General features: G+C 35.4%; 1 protein-coding gene across 1 annotated transcript in view; it reads right to left on the reverse strand.

Annotated features, from left to right (window-relative positions):
• The window catches only part of PHF14 (PHD finger protein 14), a 169,356-nt gene that overhangs the window by 21,227 nt on the left and 126,057 nt on the right, over positions 1–22,072 (reverse strand). Inside the window, 1 exon segment of the mRNA XM_026842187.1 lies at positions 13,716–13,829. Within this exon segment, the coding sequence (XP_026697988.1) occupies positions 13,716–13,829 (114 nt within the window).

Here is a 22,072-nt window from a genome sequence, read left to right on the forward strand (position 1 = left end):
ATTTACTGCCAGCTTGTTTTAACTTTCACTTGACCTTCACTTTTCTTTCTAAAAAAAGGTTTTTGTATTCATACCTACATTCCTGTTGAAGATGGGGTTAAACTTGTCAGAGGCATTTTAATAAAATACTGAAGACCTCCTCTAATTTATGGCAGATATATTTTCAAGAAGGAAAATGCTGATGTTATCTTGGTTATAAGCTCGCTGCTGAAATGATTTAGATATTCTTTTCCTTTCACACAGTATCAGTATAAAGCTTTTCTTTGCAGGCAATGAATTACAGTTGACACTTCAAACCTATTCTATCAGTATCTTCTAGTTCAGAAAAATGAGAAAACATAAATATTTATTCTATATATACAGAAGAGACACAGGACTCTGATAAAAATGATCCATTATGGAACGATGAATAATTGTTACATGTGTCACACTTAGAACAGCAAAGGGCAAAAAAATTTGCCACTTTTTAATATGAGGATCTGAGGTTATTGTGTAAATAAAAATGCAGTCATTTTATCATATTGAGCTGATAAGTGTTTAAGCCCAGTGATTTCTGATGACATTCACTTCATGACTACATGGATGATGAAGCTGCTTGATACAGATCCTTGGTCTGATTTTGATAAAGTCTGTTAATGATGTGCTTTAACAGTGGAAAAAATATTTTTGCAAACAGCCTTCCTTTTTCCCACTTTATACGTGCAATACTTTTCTATCTTAAGTTTACCAATTAATAAGAATAGAAATTCATTTGTTCCATTATGCAGTCTGTTTACTGTCTTCAATCCTGTTTCTATTACTACCTTAAGTTTCTGTATTATGCAGAGAAGTAGAGGCTATTATAACCTGCTGCATAATAAACTGTAGAAGAAAACCAGTGAAATTTCCAAATATTTGAAACAATATTATGTCTTATTATTAGGGGGTTTTTAAAAAAAGAAAACCTCTCCTAATAAGTGCAAATCCTAGTCAAAATGTAGCAAACAGAACTAATACAACTTGATTTTTAAAAATTTTTTATCCACAACATTTTGTTTTATACTAGAAATGGAAGCTCTCAAATTTTTCTTCGGTGCTTTTAAACATACAGCCTTGACTGCAAAATTGAAACGTATTCACAATACAGACTATAGAGTTAAAAATAAATGCTCAAAATGACAAGCTCTTGGAGTAAGACTGCCATGCTAAAAGTATAATATATAATTGCACAGAATTATTTGCTAATTTGTGTTATGGGAGCTTCACAGACTGTAATATAAAGACCCCTTGCTTATTAAATTCAAATTAAAATGCATATTGATTTAAATGAAAATCAACTAGAAGTAATTCAGTAAATAAAAATCAGGAAGTTCTAAAGTTATGATACTCTTGAAAAATTGGCTAAGCCGTCTTCTGAATGTGCTACATTTGTATTAAACAGTGAACTATAAAACAAAATTCATAGATGCTAACTTAGCATGAAAAATCCCAAACCTAAAACCACGCCATGTATGATATATTGCATCTGAAAATTTTTAATTTTTGAGAATATTTCTCAGCTTGATCACTCTACCCAGACACTGTCAAGTTAACTTTTAGCATAAAGAAGTAAGAGCTGCACTGGCTAACAACAAATGTTTATCTAGTCCAGTTTCTTGTTGCCTTCAATGGCCACAGGCAGACACCCAGGGAAGACTGCAAGATGAAGGCTAGAACAAATCAAATTTATCCCTATTAGTTTCCCAAATTTAATGTTATTTACTAAATGCAATAACCTTTGAGATAAAGAAATTTCACCCAAAATACTTTGTATCATAGGAAGAATTTAGAAAACGCAGACTTTGGGAACAGTAATATTATTTTAAAGAACACTATGAATTGTTCTACCTCTCAAACAGAATAATTCAAACAGAAGTTTGTTTTCAAATTTTCTCTAAGTGTTCAGTGTTTCTACATGAGACCTTGAGACAGGGATGGAGGCATCAAATGTATTTCCCTCCATGGCATAATGAGAGATCTCTCACGATGTCAAGCTTGTGGTGAAGAAGGAACTTTACTCAGTCTTACAAGAACAGGGGTTGGGTTTGTTTTTTGTAAGTTTTTAAGGTGCTTCCCCTTTTTGAATAACTTGGTGCCTCTGCAGACAGTGAAAGCTTTCTCAAATAACAACATGACCCTGAAACTGGGTTATTTTTACTTTGCTGCTTATCAGACTAAAATATGAACAATGGTGACTTTTGGATTATCTACAGGCTCTAAAAGACACTGCATCATTTTTGCCTCTATCCCCATTTCAAGTAACACCCTTGAAACTATAAAGAGGCTGTGAAAACAAGCAACGTTTTGCAGAAACAAACATCTAAAATTTTGCACAGCATACACACACACGCACACAAATTATTTTCTATGGGTGACTCCATTTTTAAATGCTGACTTACTGAGATCTTTTTCCCAGAGCTAACTATATACATAAAGGCAGTCCGAAAATTAGAATAAAAATAAGCATCTAAAATGCAGAAAAATTTCTCTGCTCCTTTCTTTATGTCCTTTTCATGCTTCCTGCTTTTCCTATCTTCTCTTCCATTTTCAGATTCAGAGCTACATTAGAATAAATATGCTCTTAATCCTGGATTTGTGTTTAATTTTCTACACTTCTCGGAGAAAATATTTTCTAAATGTATGTCTTTATCCTCCCAAACTATGAATATTTATCTTCATAATACCCATCCTGGGTGACCAATATTAGATTAACTGAGTTTACCTAGAGTTTGCCTACATGCAGAAAGTCTATTGAAAATTTGGAGAAAAACAGAGTCAAGTATAATCAAAGGTTTGGAAAACATATGTTAGAGTGGAAGACTGATAGCTCACAGTCCATAAAGTCCATACAGTGAAAAGAAAATCCAAAACAAATCTGTTTCTGATCTAGCTGACAAAGACAGAAACTGAACTAAGACAAATCCAGACTAGAAATTAAACTAATATTCAACACTGGAGCTCATTAGCACATGAAGTAAATTACTATTCAGGGGCTTAGGTTCACTCCATATAATTTGAAATGGTTTTAATGAAGATGGATACCTTTTCTGCAAAAATATGCTTTTATCCCCATGAAATTTAGAAGTACTATGGCATATACTACATAATAAATTATCTGATAATAATCTCTTCTGGCCCTCTGATCTATGAATTTTAGAGAACAAAACCTATCTACTGATTAATAAAATTGAAATTATTACTAATATTTAACACACTAAAAAAACCCCTCAACTAACCAAGGATACAGGGAAGACTTCAACTGTCATTCACTTGTACAGATTTAAGGCAACTTTCTATACTGACTGCTCATTTTGGAATTTTGGTTGTAAATCTACCCCAAATTAGAACATACTACTTAAATTTACTCTGCTTTTGGAGAGAGGATGCTCAGGTTAGAGTCTTAGATTTGAACATGGTTCTCTGTAACTTGTGAATCCAAACCAATAGTGACAGATTTCCAAGAAGGAAGGTGTGGCTACACCTCTGTGCACTAATACTCTGTAATGGTTTCTTCCAATAAAGGTCACAAAAAAAGTCACAAGGATACAAGCACACGTATACCACTTTCTGTGCGTTCCAATGACTGCTGTTCTTGATTGCAAATCAGAGTCTAAATTTTGTGTAACTAATCACCTGTCTGAAAACCTTAGAAGTAGTAATTGATCCTAATTTGCAGAAAGAAGAGCAGGATTTTCATTACTTACAACATTAAGCAGTAGCTCTTAATTTAGTCTATCTCCTGAACAACCCAAATAGGACAAGCCTACTCTTGTGGGCTAAACTGGGAGGAGAGTTGTAAAATGAGGAAAAAAGTGCTCCTTTTGAATGGACAAAACCAGAAGAACTGGCCAATACACTAATGCCAGAAACATTAATGTGAGTTTTAATTTCATTTCTCTAGAGCACTGAAATCATAATGCAGTCTCACTGTCAGTCCCAGACCATTTAATTGCAGGCTGCGACTAAAGAGGGAGGTGGTGGTCCACAGCTATGCATTCCCTCCACCCCCTATGGATGTCACCCCATGGTCTGCCAGATCAGCCCACTGACCCAGCTCACGCACCTTCTGGTCCAACAAGAGCAGCAGGCTGCGGAAACAGACCGCCCTTGCAGCAGCAGCAGGGGCTTGGGCTGGTGTAAACTGGCTGAGGACTTGCTCTACTGGCCACTGAACTGCAGAGCATCTCCAGATCCTTGTCTTAGACAGCAGTGTCCTCTAGGTTAAAGCCTACTCTGAGTGCCCTGAAAAGCCCCCTGCAAGCATCTTTCGCAGTGAACAATGGCACAATCTACGGAGGTTTAGATAAATAATTTTATCCAGCTAAGCTGTGCAGTAGGCATATCTCCACCTCTTTTGTGTATATGGAGAATACAGAATAATACCAAATCAGTCCTTATGAGAGGACACAAAGGTATCTTTATTGACAGAAGGTATGTGTACTAATTTCCTGTGCTGACTTCTATCAATTTAAACAAGAATCTTACCAGAGCAAAATAGATCGGGCCTGGATAAGGGAGAACCAACTTCCCAAAGTTACCACTCCTCATCCAGCCTAAGTCTCTCTGAATTTAATGGTATTTTTCCTGTATTTTCATTAACATTTGCACAGTTTCTACATCCCATAGCTGTAGCACAGAATATATAATTCTGGGTATCTCAGGTAATCTAGAGGTTCTGGGAGACTAAGATAGTTGAGTAGCCACTTATAAAAATTAAAAAATTTATTATAGAAAACTGTTCACTTAAGAATTTACCAAGTCAATGAGGGATATGAAAGATAATGGTATGTGTTAATCTACTTCATAGTCTTCAGAAAATACATACTTGGCGTCAACAAATTTAGTTTTATGTTAATTAGGGTAGATTATGAGATAAAAAATTCACATAAATAGTAGAAAGAGCTATTCTAATAAATAACATCACTGATCCTACTGTGTTAAAATATTTAGGTAATATGAACTCTTTCAATGTCTAAATTTCTGCTTAACAGTGGAGAGAAATTTACAGAAACAATAGTTTGATGAAGCAGCATTGCGACACTACTGGGATTGCACTGCAGTTCAGAGATAACCCTGAAACAACTGGATAGGGAAAAATCTATATAACCTACGTTATTAATGACTACTGACTGACCTCTGCTTATCTTCACTACCTTAAAGATGACATTGAAATTTTCAACTCTGCTCAAGCTTCATTATCTGAAATCTAGACTATAATAACTTAAAAGGGTTCTGATGATATTTTCAACCTGTCATATTAAAATAAACCAGAAAATTTCTGATATTATATATCACATAGAAAAAGGATCATTGCTCTGTTCACATAGTGCAATGTGAAGTCTAATATTTACACTGCATACAATGACGAGAGAATGTATTTGCTTAATTTTTCATTCAAATATTACAGATAAGAGAGAAGATAACAAATCCCTCAAAAAAGAAAGAAAAAAGAACAGAGTGTGTGCATAACATATTGAAGAGTTACATTTACTTTCCTCCAGGAAAGAATTTCCATTGTTTATCATATATGCCACATAGCAAATGACAACAGTGGCTTATGTGACATCGTACCATGCCACGGCATGAATATCTCAAAACAATCCAGTCACAGCTGACCAGACAGTGCACACAGGTACACTGAAGTCCACTGACATCAGTACAGCTACCAAAATATAGAGCATGTGGGAAAGAACCTTCAGCTTGTACAACTTGCTGCTATTTTCCCACCGAATGCTTGCTTAATTCTAATTTTTTATTCAATTTTCCACTCTCTTACTCTAGCCAAAAAAAAAAAAAAAAAAAAAAAAAAAAAAGCATGTTGTTTAAGCTGAAATCAAAGCTGCTCTTTCTTCTTAGAATATAACTGTTTAACACTCTATAACACTTTGAAGTGGCCAAATATAACAACATGTTCATTTCAAATTGATTTTACAAAAATTAAAACTAATTTATTTTGTGGGCAAGGTGTTAAAGAAAAACAATATGTCTTATTAAATGTACAGTAGCTGTAATTTAATTGTTTCTTCTGAACCCATCCATTTTAAAGAATGTTTCAGAATTTCTTTTCAAATAAAAAGAAGTTAGTATCATTCAAGGGAAGATTTTCTTTTTCTTCTTTGAAGGAATGAAATTCCAACTTATCTGTATTCAGAATATGAATACAAATTTGTACACAAGTGATTCTAAATGCCATTGGCTTCCCGTCTTCAATGCTGCTATTTTTCCCGAGAATGTATCCACAGATCAATGAGCCTTTCATGTGATCTGGAAATGCCAAAGAATAATACCTCAGGGAAAATACTGTTTTCACTTGAGTTAAAATACTCCTTTTTACAACAGAAAGAAAGCATGAAATCCTAAAATCACTGAGGATGCCATCCAGAAAATCTATATATCTAGAGAAAAAGATTAGCAGAGAAGTAATAATTGTTCAGACAAATTAATTTCAAACCAAAGCCATGGCAAAATTAATGGATCTCATAGATTAATAAACTGCTCATTTGGCAGCATTTAGTGTGGCACACTTGTGCATGTTTCACCTTTTTTCTCTTACTTTTTATTAATTATGGCTACTTGGAATTAATGATCTTCAGGGTACACATCAGTGCATATCAAGATTGATGAACGCACCCCATGTGTTGGAGTCACGTGGAGGGTCTGTCCATGCACAGCATCTGTGCTGTAACCCTGTACGTTTTCCTGCAGTGAACTTGCAGGCACTCCTGACAACAGAAATGCAGCTGAGGGAGGAAATTCCAGGAGCGTCTCTCCTTTCCCCTCCATCACTGCCTGACAAAGACATTCTTATGTTGACGTGCGAGTATGTACTTTGGACTGGGTACTGCTTGCTGCCCTGTGCTGTCTTTCAATCCTTCCCCCTTTTCTTTCCCCCAAAGGAGAGCCTGATACCAGATTATAACCCTTATCTAACTTTTATAGTGTGATTTTCTCTGTGGTCCATGTGTAGACAGTCGTGTCAATTTCTGAATTTAATTATTTGGGTATTGGGGAAAAAATACCACATCAGTTATTTTCTAAATTTCTAGCACACTTTTCTTACTGCTTTTAGAAACATGTCTGAATGTCAGACTGTAAGAAAGAATACTGTAGGGATTCTTAGCTTTTGACAGCTTTGGTTATTACACAATAGATATTTTCGTCATCTAAATGTAATGTATCTTTGTGAAATCCTTTAAAATATGATTTCAAACCAATGAATGCCATTTTCTATTTGCCTTTAATTTCCTCTCAATAGTAAGTTCATCAGAGTGTAACAATTAATTAACTTAATTAAGCTAACTTAATTATGTTCTTTCATAGGTCAATATGTAGAGCTACTCAGATTAATAGCAGAGCTTGTAAAGTTAATCTTCTTGTATAATGCAAATGATGCCAAGTCATGTATTAAATACCTTCCTGAGTAATAGATGATATAGGACTGAATGTACTTTAAAGAAGGGCAGAGACTGTGAAAAGGTTAAATAAAGAAAAATGTCTTGGATTTGTGGAAATTTTAAACAGACCTAATTCATTTTTTAAATTAATAATGTTCTTCTAAGAGGAGCCCTTATTCTGTAAGGCCATTTACAGCTTAAATAGACATAAATAAATTTTTACTTCAAACGCAGAACTGCATGACAGCATTTTCCAGCCATCTTGTGACCTTTATGTTTTGTTATTAAGGAGATTACATAAAACAGTCATGTGAAGAGATTAGACGGAAAATATGAATTCCTAACTCCAGAGCATTTCCATGCTTACTGTATTTCCCAGTTTATTTTATAGAGGAATCACTTCAGTAGTCAAAGGTATTATGCTCTCTGTTCATTATTAATTCACTTTTAACACAAGTTAGACTCTAAGGCTTTTTAGGTATGTGGCTTAGCATTTTCATTATGAAATATTAATGGGAACTACAGTAATCATAATCATTACTTGTAGAAGCATAAAAAGTAAAATCAAAGAAATCTCCTGAGTGCCAAGTGATCTGAATAGGTCACTCAACTTCTCTGTTGTGATAAATAAGTATGGTGGTTGGAACCGACACTCTGGCACGAGGAGTTGGATTATGGGCCAAATCACCAAATTTCAGCCAAGTAACCAAATTCCAGTCTTCTCTAAAATGAATCCGACTTAGATCCAGAAAATATTCTAAATACATAGCAATTTCAGAGCTATAATCTGTTGCAACTCTGTTGCCACTCAAAGAAAACAAAGAGGATGGATGCAGCAAATCTTCTGTGAGGTTATTTGAACAGGAGTATAAAGGAAAAGGCTCTGAAAGTGTGAAAACGATCATTGCTCAGAAGTTTTAAAACTAGAATAAAGTACAAAGAAATGCACTGGAGGAATCAATCTTATGTCAGCTAGGGGATGGATGACACAGATGACCTAATATGTTTTCTTCTCTTTGTTAAAGAATGCCATGTAGTATTTGTGATGTTGCACAAAATGAACATCCTATTCTCAAGTGTAGCAGCAGGTTCAGAGTACAAATCAACCTCTGTTACGAAATCTCAGTCCTATGACTTCTGATATAATGGGGGATTATTTATCTATGATACAGAATAACTAGTAAATTATCACTCATGATTTTTTCATCAGAAAACAGTCCGTACAGCATGGAAATTTCCAGTGACTTTTCTGACCAGGAAAGCTCTTCAGAGCTTTAAACGAAAGAGCTCTTCAGAGCTTTAAACAACAAAATTTGGTGTTCAAGGGTAAATATGCAGTCCAACCCATTCTGTGTGGGGAATTGTATTTTTTTTTCAATTAACAGTGTGTCAGGAAGAACAACATATTTATAGCAAAAAGAGTCTGATGCAATTCTTATGTTAAATGAGCTCAAGCTAGCAGCTACACAGAACAGAGGGAAAATATTGTTATGCCTATGAAGTTTAGAAAAGAACGCACAGCCTTTTCACAAGCACAAGCATAACAGCTTTGCATTTATACATATAGATAGATGTACAAATGTATATTTTCTCTAATATTTTCTTGTGTTCTCTAAGTGCAAATCATCCTTCTGCTTCTTGCCAGTGGTTATTCTATATGATAATTGAGTTATTTTTCCAAATAAAAGATGTTGGCGATGGAAATCTAGTTATTTAAGTCTTATAATAGCAGATGAAGAAAATATCACATGAGCATCATTACAAGCTCTGCCATGGAATTACTTTTTACTCAGTTCTTTCAGAATATGTTACATCATACTTTGCTTAAAAAGCAAACACCTCAGTATAATAAAACAGCATAAGGATTAATTGGATGCTCTGGTGATGAAGTTTATAGCTTTGGGTTTTTTTACCAAAAATCTATTTTCATACTAACTTGAAGAGGCAATGGGACTTGTTGAAAAACATTTTATCCAGAGATCAAAGAAGGAAGATAACTCAAGAAACAAAAGGTAGAATCAGCTGCCGATTGTGTTCATGTAAGCTAAGAATCATTCCCTTTGTTCGTATACGAAATAATGTAGATGGCTGCCCCTGATTTTCCAAGAATAATGCAATGATTTTAACACTGAATTCTATAATCCTTTTTAAGCTGCTTGTACCATATTTATGACTAATGCATAGTAGGACACATCTTTTCCTATAAAACAAAACACTATACCTCAGCTGTGCTTTACTGATGGAAAAAAGTCTGTGCTCTCTCCAGATAAACTGCAAGCACCGAATGTCTAATAGTTCAGAAGCAGATTAATGGGTACCTGTCTTATCTTTCTTCAGTTGAGAATCACAACACTTTGCACAGCTTTTATAGTTTTAATACTGTACTCAGAAAGCACCACAGATACATAAGCTACTCATGTTCATATGCTACCTTCACACCATTCATATTTTACCCTAAAATACTCCAGAACATATATGTATGCTTTTTCATGGGGGAAAGTAGGGGGTTCGTTGGTTGTTTAATTCATTTTTTTATCCAAAGTATAAAATGGCACAGCATTTCATCTGTATCTGTACCGCTCTGGCAATGCAGCCATTCAGAAAGAACCACTTTGTTAACCTCTAGGCTTACACTATTAAAACATGATTAATTGATTTGCCACAGGATCGGCAAAGGAAATTAATATACATAACTCATGTATTTCTGTTGTACTTCTAATTAAAGAAGAGGATATGCCTCTTATGAGACTCAGGTTTAAGGGAACTGCCAAAACTAGTCTCTTCTTACTTAGATAACCAACCACTGACACCACCACTCCCCGTCGATTAAAGTGCTGCTTATGAGAAACGATACAGCCCACCCATCTTGCTCTTTAGCCACTACATGAAAAAGGGAAAGAAAACTACTTTAATAACAAACCTTTGCTTTCTTCAATGCCAGTGTGTATTCATCTAAAAAACCTATATATTTACTCAAAATACCATAACTGCCAGATGCACAATGAAAGCAACCACAGAAAGCAGAGTAAAGGTCACGAAGTCTGATTCATCTGCCTTTTGATTTTATCAAACCACTACAGTGTTCAAGCAAGCCTATTCATATATTTAAAACATTTTAAAAGCTCTGAATCTTAAGTAATCGATATGTCCAGAGAATTTTCTTTCATCAATTCATGGCAAAGAATGTGTGATATCAGAGACATAATTCAAAATATTGTCTCAGGGCATGCTGACAATAATGCAGTTTTGAATTCTGAAATGATTGTGGGGACAAAATTCCTATTTTAAGTACTACTGCTGGAGGGAAACTACCAAAACTGTATAATTTAGTATAACATTCTATGAGAAGCAGTGTTATTCTACAGTTTCATAAGAAACTGCTAAGAAGGTCTAATGAAATGACACTGAAAGTAGGATGGCACGCATCCATCCCCTTTGAAATGCATTTTTTTTCTTTCAATTCCAATTTGTAAAAAAGACAAGAAATATATAAAATATTAACTCATCAATCACACAGGAAAATTCCTTATTTTTGTATGGATACTAATTGAAATCATTCAAACATTCAAGGTACCTTTCTAACTTTAAACTGTTTGAATATTTTACAATCAAAAGTGTTTCTGCATCTGAAAAACAATGACGAATTAAACTTGCCTGAAACTTTTCTGAATCCTTCACAGGTACAAAAATTTCACAGGTATCTAAACACCTGACATGCTAATTATTTCTGCAGTGGCTTTTGCCATACACCACATAGCTGAACACTGTCTCTATCGCCCACAGAGTTAAATATGACTTTAGAGGATGAAAAGAGGCTGGGAAGAAGGGAGACAGTTAAAAAGAGCGGATGCCATCCTGTCCTCCTGTTGATTTGATCTCAGAATTCTATTTCTACTAGAAGGAATGACTGGACAAGAAAAACGAAGCCTCATCTGAGTGATCAAATGACATCCCACAACAAAGAAAAAGGGATAACACAAGTAACTGAGTGTTAGATTCAGACTTGGCCTATCTATGAGGAAAACAAATTGTAAGCAGGAAAAACCCTATGTTTTATACAAGTTAATGTGGCAACTCATGGGATATTCCTTACTTTCTCTTAGTAGAAGTTGTTTCTTCTCACATTGGCAAGTCTGAGGACTCTTTTTGAACATCGATTTCCATATCCTCCTAAACTGTCCTCCACCTTCCTGAAATCCTTAGATGTCAGCCATTGTGCCTTCTTTAAACTTTTCCCCTATTCCTCTTTTCCATGGCTGCATTTGAACTTTTCCTTAACTGCCTTCTCACCAGTACTGATGGGTTCAATTCAGACGAGACATACAAATGTATGTATACAAATAATGCATCAGTTAGCAGCTGTAGATAATTCCAAATATTAACTCATTAAGCAGATACTGAAAGAATATAAGGGAGTGATGAACCAGGAGGCTTCAAATAAAATGAGGAATAAAAAAGGCATTAGTTAAAGCAAAGCTCTGCAAACACGTTTTTTGACCTGTTTTTTTTAGGGTGTAATTCACAAATGTTTGTTTACCATGCTGACTTACCCATGTGCAACTTAGATGGGTGGTTTCATGGTAGATTCTGAATTTGGAAATTCAGCATACTGGTGCTCCCCTCTCAAGGTTCCCTGCAAATCCAACCACAAAACTCTTTCTGACTCACCTCTCTCTGTTTTTATATAAACTGCAGTAAATATGATTGGAGAAAGTCTCATTGCCTTATAAAACACACATAATACTTTATGACCCCACATTCAGTAAAACAGCTTCACCATAAACTATTACTGAGATATTTAGTAAAATTCAAAATGTATACTTCGATTCTCTGAAGCTTCCTCTCCCCCCCCAGTTTAGCTAGTTTTTATTTCACAAAGGCATATACTCATCTTCCTCTCAGTCACCTTTTAGTAACCACATTTCATTCCTCTTTCTGCAGCACTTTCCCTCTATTTTTATTTTTAAATATCATCTGTGCTCTCAAGTTTGATTTATCCAGTGGAATGAGATAAGCTGGCAAAACTGAGATTTAAGAGGCAGAACCCATGGCCCTCATAGACTAGAGGTCCCTTTGCTACTCAAGAATATAAACAAAAGTAGTACTAAAATCGTGTATTACTCTATCCTCATGACTGCTTAGAAGTGATAACCTGACTTCCTATCTTAGAATACGTGATGATACTCCAAAATAAGTGAAGTACCTATTTGGTCTTAATCCAGAAGACACTCTTAAGAATTCTCCTGGCCCTGTACTGCGGACTTCCCTCTTCTTCAGACAAATTGACAAGACTATCAGAGGAAAGGAGAAATTCAAGAAGGTATTTGATAATTAACTAAAGGTTGCACTAAAGAACCAATAAATGGCACTGTATTTTCTATGGCTATTTCATACTCTACTGGGAAGATTACAGTCAAATCTAAGAAAAAATCAGGAAAGACTAGTCTTTATATCACCTGGTACTTACTTAGGATATCTTTAATAGCAATAACTAAACTGTTTGAGGAAGCCAAGATTAATAACATTAATGCTAGTACAAATGAAGGATCTCCTTCTCACAGGAAGGGTTAATTTAAGTATAATAATTGTTCTCTGAACGGATGATGGCCACTGTAAAATAAGTTGTGAGTCTGAATTCTGCAGATAACCTCTCCTCCAGCTATGGTGTACTGTGACAAGTATACATTGCAGGGACAGAAAAAAGCCCAAGTCATTGGCTATTTTATGGAACTACCTTACAAGCCATCACCTTTTCTTATAACAACAGGGAGTATGGATTTATGATCATACTACATCATTAGCATCTAGTATAAATTTTTTTTGGAAAACAAGGGCACAGAAAAAGGCTCAGGATTAGCAAGGGTCTTTCCTTTGCACAACAAGTTAGCTGTATTTAAATTTAGTGAAGGATGACAAAAGCTTTATATCTACCTATATACACCTATGTACAGATTTTACTCCTGACTCTTTAGTGTCACAAAGTTTAATTTGCCAGAATCTAACAGGACTTCTGTTACTGTTATAGCACGGAAGACAGGAACTAGGAAAAATATTTTCCCAATCACCGATAATAAGAAACAGTATTAAAAAGGTAGCGGATGGAACATACTTGGATTATAGGTACCGTTAATCAAGGTCCTGAGATTCACCTTGGTCTTGCATGTTGTTGGTATGGGAGGATAAAATTGAGCTTTAGCTTTAAAAAGTCTCTGCTATGAGTACAACACTAGTCATGAAAAACAGAGGCAAACGTGTATCCCCCAACAGTTAATCTTGAAAAAGAATAGACACAGAATGTCCTACCTCTTCTGGACGTTTCTGTGCCACCGATACCAGCTCTTCAGAGCTACTTCTTGAGGTAGAGGGTACCACATTACCTGGGGCCTCTGAGACCACCTCATTTGACGGCTCGGAGTCCTGAGGGCAACAGAGACAAATTGACCCCTCAGCAGCGTGTTGATGTGGCACGCCAAGAAAATGAGACTTCAGAGGAACTGTGCTCTAAGCACAGACAGAGAAATGAAAAATACTTGAGCTTTAACTCCTTCACCCTGGGCAACTTCTTTTACCCCACAGGCAAAAACATCTGTCAGATACTTTCTCTTAAAATGGTAATAATTTCTTCACAAGAGAATTATAAGACTTATTAAATAGCTATATAGCATTCAGAATTGCAAAGTTCTGAATAAGCATGCTTGTTTTGCTCATACCTACCCCTGCTCCTGAACTGCAAGGAAGGGAATATTACATTTTATCCCCTTATTCAATATGGATGTTCCTTCAAAACAGGTGGGACCATGCTAGAACAACCTCCCACAAATGTATTTTATTAATCACTGCAAATCGATATAGCACACAACCTGGTAAAGTTAGAAAAGTTAGCAGAGTTGGATGTCTATTAGTAACTTTAACACTACAGTAAAATAAATAAAATCAGAATTCTTAAGTAGTTTACATTCTACTTTCCACGTTATCTTGACTTTGCAATGCAACATGACTAGATCAGTCAAAACAAAGACCACTTTAATACCTTCACTGCTTCACAGGGTGGTTTTGATAACTGCATTGAGATATTTTATTACAGAGGGGAAAAAAAATCCATGAATTGGTACTATCTCTACTGTGGCTATTGTAATGCTCATTAGAAGATATTTTAGATGTCATCGCTTGGCAAGCAGAATATGTGCTTTTGATTTATCGCTTTCTCTCTACAGTCATTAATCGCAAGGAATCAAGATTATACTTTTGGAAACTGCAAGCTGCAAAGCTCATTACTAAGCTTTTCAACATAACAACCTCTAAAAAGTAAATTAAAAATTCATAATGAAAATATTCAGCATTTGCCTATAGCCCAATGTATGTTTGGACTGCTGCAAGGGAAAAAGTGAACACTGTGGTCCAACACCTGTCACTGAATCATACGGAGAATCACAGGAAAGAACAGGTATTCTAAAAGAATAAATAAATGAAGGGGGTTGCTGGAGGCTAGAAAGTTGGAAAAATCTCTTTGGGCCTGGAGAGGGAATACTCTGGTGTCTCTACTTCATATACCTGTTCAGGTTAATCCCTTTAAAAGAGTTTTTGAGTTTAAATATTTCAAATAAAGTTTTTTATGCCTTTCTCATTGCACCAGCTGTGATTTAGAAAAAATATGTCTGGCCCATTCTGTGGTTTACAACCTTAACTTTAAGGTTCGATATGAGGAAGACATTTTAGGAAAAAAATCACCTTTCAGCAATGACTAAAGAATACCATTGATTAAAATGCTGACAATGAAGTCCGAACTCCCATTGCACTGAACTGTTTTATGGGCATAATCACTGGGTCTGTGGAAGAAGGAAAAATGAGATACCTTGGTAGACCTACCATCCCAAATAATTCCATGACAGGAATAATAAATCACTATTTTTCATCTCAGTTCCTCAAAAGAATATCAGTACCATGGCTAAACACAGTGGACTACAAGGAAAAACATCTTAGCACTCTGATATAAGTCTGATTTCCCTCTGCCAACTGTACGAAAGACCCATGCTCTATATGCCATCAAATTAAGCTTTGAATCATGTTCATCCAGACAGCTCGCTGTTTTTCCTAGCAGATCTGGACTTGAACAGGCAAACATCCTCTCCCTCAAAGGCCATCTCAGTTTGGTTTCCAGTAAACTATAATGATGAGAGTATCTCTTCTTGTCGATCCAATTAGCCATGAACTGATCCTGAGTACTGAACAGTACTGTTTTGTCCTCTGATTAATAACTGAAAAGTTAAATCATCACCATGCAATTTATCAGCTCAATATGTGTCCAGAAGTTCTTCTGCGCTACTTACAAAAACAAAAGTAACAAACACATCTGCTGGAAGAAAATTGCATACTTGTCTGATTTCTTTGGTTCAGTGATTTCTCTGCTTGAATTCTGCCTGTCTTTTGTGTCTGAACAAACTTTCATTATGTTGCTATTACCTGTGGACAGATAATTTTTTTTGTTACTTGTGATTTTTGAAAGTAATAAACGATGGTTTTCAAAAATGTCTGAGCAACTGCAGTCTGGTAAACATACATTTCTGTTCCATTCCTCTTGCCTCAACAGGACTAGCATGTCACGGATTCTCTTCCCCCATCAAGTCTCGAGTATCTTCTTTCCAAGCAGCTTGGCTATCGTTCTCAATAGTTTTCTTAAGAACCAGCTAGCTAATATAACACTTTAATTTTTAAGGAGATGGATGAAAATCAAACTTACTTTATTATTCAGAAACCAAGCCAAGAAAAGGTGTCTCCTCTTCCAGCTACTCTGGTTTTATTATTTCTTTTCACACTGCTGTTACTTCTTAGAAAAACTGTATAGAGCCTGAACATACGTAAGAAAGGCAATCTATGCTGCACTGAACTAGTCTGGCAACGTATGAAGTACAGCTTTCAGAAATAAACACATTCAGTAAGTGTAATAAGATCCTTTCATGTAAGGTACAATGATAAAAATGCTGCAAGGTGCAAGTGAGAACTTCCATAAAGCTTATTCTCGGTGTGTTATGAGTATGTGGCCAAATAAGCCACAGTTCTGGCAACAAATCCTGGCACCTTGACTTGTATTTAGCAAACAAAACAACCTGAAAAATACTGGCATTGTTTACTTATGTAAATAAAAGCAAAAAATCTGTATCTCTGACCTGAAACAACACTTTTATTGAAGAACTGTTAAAACCAAAAATGTAGTTAAAAAATCATTTAAATTAGCTTCTTGTCCTTCCTAACTGTTTTGCATATTGTAATATACTGGAGTGACTTTGCAAAAAGTCACTTCTTTCTTTTTCAAGGCTTTGTATGATGAAAATCCTGTCAGTGGCCCTTCTTATTGATCTTTGAGCATCAACCGTACCAGTGATGGACACAACTGATCATGGACATGTAACCTACACAATAAGTAATTTGGTACACATCTTTTCTAGTGCTTAAGCCCTTCCATTTCATTAAAATATTATATTTTCCAGCCTACATAGGAAAGCTCGTATATCTGCATTTTCAATTTGGCTAGATCAAAGCATAGCTGTCTAATTGATCATGATATTTAATTACATTAATTAAAAAATTATGGGAGAAGACTAAGCAGTACTTCCAGTTTCCTGAAAATATAGAAATTCTTTATCAAAATATAAGTGCATCATAAACAAATAAATTCAGAATGCTCGGTAATCACTTTTTTTCCTGCAAAATACTGATTTTGATCAAAGCTCCTCAGCACAGGAACCTTCCTGGACTTATGAAACCTTGAAGAGGAAACATGAAATGTATAGACACTTTACTATGTTTATGCAAGAAAGCCCTGCTTTGACCTATGTCTCTTTTCATACAACCTAAAAGTTCATGCAGTTTAAGATACCACAACAGCACTGGCTTGAATCAGTAACAGTTCTGCAAAAAACCCCAGTATTTGATTTACATGTTGATATGAATACGTATCAAATCAGATATTCTAGTCCTGGGATGGAACTTGCTTACTAGTCTTGGCACCAGCTAGAACCTTCCTGGCAGCAGACACCAAATTGTAGCTGGTTAAATTCTGAGTCTTGGACCTTCAGCATTTTTTATATTCAGGACAGCAGAGATCAATGGTAACAAAGACTGGTAGGAGGTGAGAAATCAAAGCTGCATCCAACTGTAGCACCTCCTTCAAAGCATTCAGTTCTTTTCTCCCTTTCATCCCATTTGGCATATTTGCTATTTGCACCTACTGTAACAGAAGCAAACAGTGTGCTTTTAGTTTTGTCCTTTTCTGTGCAGCAGTATCACTGATACGGTACACTGAAAAATCAATAGCGCATACAGAACAGATGTGGATTTCATTTGTGAGCTACACAAGTGATAGATTTTGGAGGAAAATAGTTGCATGCTATGCTGACATTGTAGCTTAATCTGAGGACCTGACTATTTTTACTTTTTTTTTTTTTTTTAAAAAACAGGCCATTAAATACAAGATTAATACACAAATACAGGTAAGTATTGTACATGTAAATATGATACAGATATGTATATACAGACATGTATATTCATAGGGAATGTTCACCGTGAACACGATGGTAACAAAATACTGTATTTGTTTACTAGTCCATGTTACCATCAGCACATATGTTGACTCATATGAAACAGAAACTCTGTAGCTTCTGATTTAAAGAAAATGGAGAACTAATCTATATAAAAAAGCATGCATAAAATGCTCTGCTAGAAAACATAATAAAACGCATTTTAAACAAGATGATGGGAAAATAGTGTCTTACAGTGGTATTTATACCAGCCAAGTATCCCCTGCTTTTTCTGCCATTGCCATTTTAAAACAAAACTAAAAAAAAATTCGAAACAAATCAACCCACAAACCCACAAACCCGTTATAGAAGATTTCAAGCTGACAGGTCTGAATGTATTATGTTAACTCTGCATCGGTTTTCATCTATCAACCTTTACCTTGGTCCAGTTGAAAATTACACAAGTCATAAATTAGCTTTAAACAAGTTTTGAATCAGCCTGGAACTAGTTTTCAAATTAAAGAGCCGTCGGTATATTACATGGTACTGTCATTTTATTACCCCAATCAATTCTGTGTGGCCTGAGGTAGAAAGAAAATGGATGCTGTCTTCATTTGCAAAGGGTTTATCTCTCACACCAGGCTCTGAAAACATGACTGCAGTAATGAATTGGAAGCCAAAGTTACTAACAAAGACTTTTAACAGTAGCAAAGTAGAAATATTTGTCCCCCTTTAGACTTACAAAAGGGTAAAAAAAAAGCCCTTTCTGAAACATGAAGCCAGCTTCTTAAGGGTGAAGGACTGTGGAAAGAAATTAGCACATTGCTGTTGAAGTGCTCAAGTGCTTGTAGCCTCACAGAGTATCATTTTCAGGGCCGCACAGGAAGAACCTTCTCGGGTCAGACTGAAGGTGCCTCTCTAGCCCAGACTGCAGAGCATCCCTCATTCAGAGCACAGACCACTCCTACCTGTCCTTATCCATGTCTTATATCCCAGGGGCACACTACGAAAGTATTCACATCTTATCAGAATTTGGTAAAATCTTGTGACGATGAGATATCTGTAGTTGTCCAAAGTTCACAGGTGGCCAAAGTAAATCCCCAGGAGAAATGTAGAGTTTATCTCAACCTACTTAAACTTGAGATCACTCTTGCCATTCCTAAGATTTTACCCCTAGTTAATAAGGTAAGAACATGGGCTTTAAAGTCATGCTCCACAGCTATTAAACTTCCCTCTCTCTTTCTATTCTGCCTTTGCCACTCTCCTCATGCTGATTTTATTTAACATCTGACAATCTCCTCTCTTCCTTGCCCTCTCCAAAGATAGGAAATTACAAATGCAACCTTTAACGTACGTGCGCTAACCTCCTATGCTGCCAGTCAGAGACAACACTGTTGTTCTGTCCTTGGCTCTTTTTTCTCTCTCTTGAGAAGTGGACGATGACTTCTGTGTTTATACACTATTAACACAACAGGGTCTCATTCTCAGATGACTCTGAAACTTCCACAGTTCAGGTAATAAACCTTAACCTAGCTCTAAAACCTTAGCCTTCTTTCAAAGGCAGAAATAAAAGAAAAACTTTGTATACTTCTCTGTTTTCCAAATCTGGAAACTTAATTACATTCTTTAGCCTTGCTATATTTTTTTTTCTTCAAACACAGTGTGCAATATGAAGGAACTAATAAAGTTAAAAGAAGTTTCCAATAAATACCCATCTGTTTCAATTTATTATCCCTCTATCCTTCAGCAAACTACAGCGCTGACAAAGCAAGCTTGCATCTTTGAAATCTACCTACATTTCCACATGTCAAAGGGTGAATTCCTGCTCTTACGGTTTTAAAATAAGGATGCTACCATTGCTAATATTTTACCAGTAGTGTGAAAGGAATCAGGGTCATGTGTTTTCTCCAGATGCCTTGAACAAATGAAAAAAAAAAATTACATATTTTTAAAACTAGAAAGAGCACTCTCAAAAATAATGTTTTTCGTATTTATTCTTCCAACTTTATCACATGCAAATAGAAACAGCAAACAGGAGAACATTTTGCCATTTGGAGGTATTATCATTCACTGACCTCCAGAACCTGAATTAGTTTTCCCTTTCTAATGCATGTATTTTCTACATTTCCATTACCCAGTGTATTAATTCTACTTCTCTTTGGACTGAATTCTCCACCTTCAAATCAAACTCACACAGATTGCTGTATTTCCCTTTTACTTTTTCATCATTAGTTATTTCCTAACACTAAGAAGTTGTTCTTTTAGCTATCCTTCCAATAGCTGCTTTTTCTGACCCCAGAATTCTCTGAACTGTATTGAAAATAAATTCTAAAAACACTGTAATTAATAAAAAAACATCAAAATACAAAACCTGGAATTTAAAATATAGATTCACCACGTGAATCTCATGCGGATAATGCAAAGGAATACAACTTTCCTGTTACTGTTATGGATTAAAGCTACTGATCACAGGTACAGTATGACTCAAACTATTGGTAAAAATTTTCTGTATGAACATGAACATCATCACCAGAATTCTTTAGAATTTCTTCAATAAAGGGAAAAAGCCAATCTTTTTTGTGATCAATCTCCTATGTCTTGCATAATTTGGTAATTATCTGGTGCACCAGAGCAGAATTTATATGAATATACTTTTGCAGGATATTAATATACTGGCAAGGCTGCTGTACTATGCCATTATCACTGCATGTAAGAGTAACTCAATACTTTTTTTGTCCATACCACTTTCTTCCTATATATTGTTTTGCTATTTTTTCTTATTATGGATTAGGTTACAGGCATATACAATAATCTAGAAAGCTATTTTTGAGTTTATATTTTATGGAGTTTTAAAAATCATTTTATGGAGTTCTAAAAGTTCTTTAAGACAATACACACACAATTTATTACTGCTGGATCAGGACACTGCATCTTCCGTGTATCCATTTTGTACTGCTCTGATCCCTCTGATCCTTCCCCCCCCCATCTAAAAAAACAAAAAAACAACCAGAAGTTGCAAAACAAATTCTCAAACACATCACAAGCATCTACGACCACAGTGAGTGTGGCACTTACTGTGTAGCTGTATGTACGTTATACATAACTGCAATTGTTGACTTCAACATATTTACAGAATGATAAGGGTACCTTACACCTAAATTTAAAATTACTTTCTAAACAATAAACGTACAAAGACACCAGTCATTACTTGTGGAAGGCAACATTGCAGCTATAATTGCTCCATTAGTAAGGCTACATTTGGGTCTGCAGTTGTCTGTTTATTTAAGCAATTTTTTTTCCCTTCAGAAATTATCAGGGGCAGACCACAGCAATCCATCCGTACTGTCTCTCTACAAGATAGCTTCAGTCCATCTGTATTACTTTTAAAATCATGTTTAAATTGACCCAAACTTTCCATGATCTTGGATTGCTGAGGCAGTGACAACGTGTGAGTAAGGTACAGCAGCAAACTTATTTCCATCTCTCAGGGTCAAGCTGCATATTCACACAATCTATGGTCAAAGTAGTTTGCTTTACTCCGCTTCAGCAGCTTGGGAGAAAGCATACACAAAATACGCACGTAATACTTGGCTAATACTTAACTTGAACTAGAAGATTGAGCACTTGAGAAGATCTCTGCTCCAAAAAGCAGCTGCTTTATTCTAACAAAAATAGAATGTAGCTCAGAAAAGGCTTTCTTTCAAGCACACAATCTTCAGATATTATGCATCAGCATTCAGAGTGTGTCTGTCAGATGTTGGAACAAAGCTTTAAATTGTACCATCTAACTTAATTCTCAAGACAGGGTCAGCACATTCATATGGTTGTTGGTTTTTTTCCCCTTTAAGAAGTCCTTTAAGTAATATTTATTTAGCTCCTTACATCTTCATCAGCACTGATTCTTGCTTTTCAACTCCTTGAAGTCCAGATTTTCCCAACATAATGCAAAACAGTGATATTAAAACGTGTGATCGCCAAAAGCCTCACAAAATTGTCAAAGGCTACTTATTAAATCAAGACCGGTTTTCATCTCTCCCCACTTCCAGATTTTTTTTTCCATTAACAAGATGAAATAAAGGTATTGCACAGAATATATATATATATATATATATATATATATATATATATATATATTTTTTTTTTTTT

Source organism: Athene cunicularia (assembly GCF_003259725.1).
Source record: "Athene cunicularia isolate RWA chromosome 2 unlocalized genomic scaffold, athCun1 chr2_part1, whole genome shotgun sequence".
Classification (NCBI taxonomy): domain Eukaryota; kingdom Metazoa; phylum Chordata; class Aves; order Strigiformes; family Strigidae; genus Athene; species Athene cunicularia.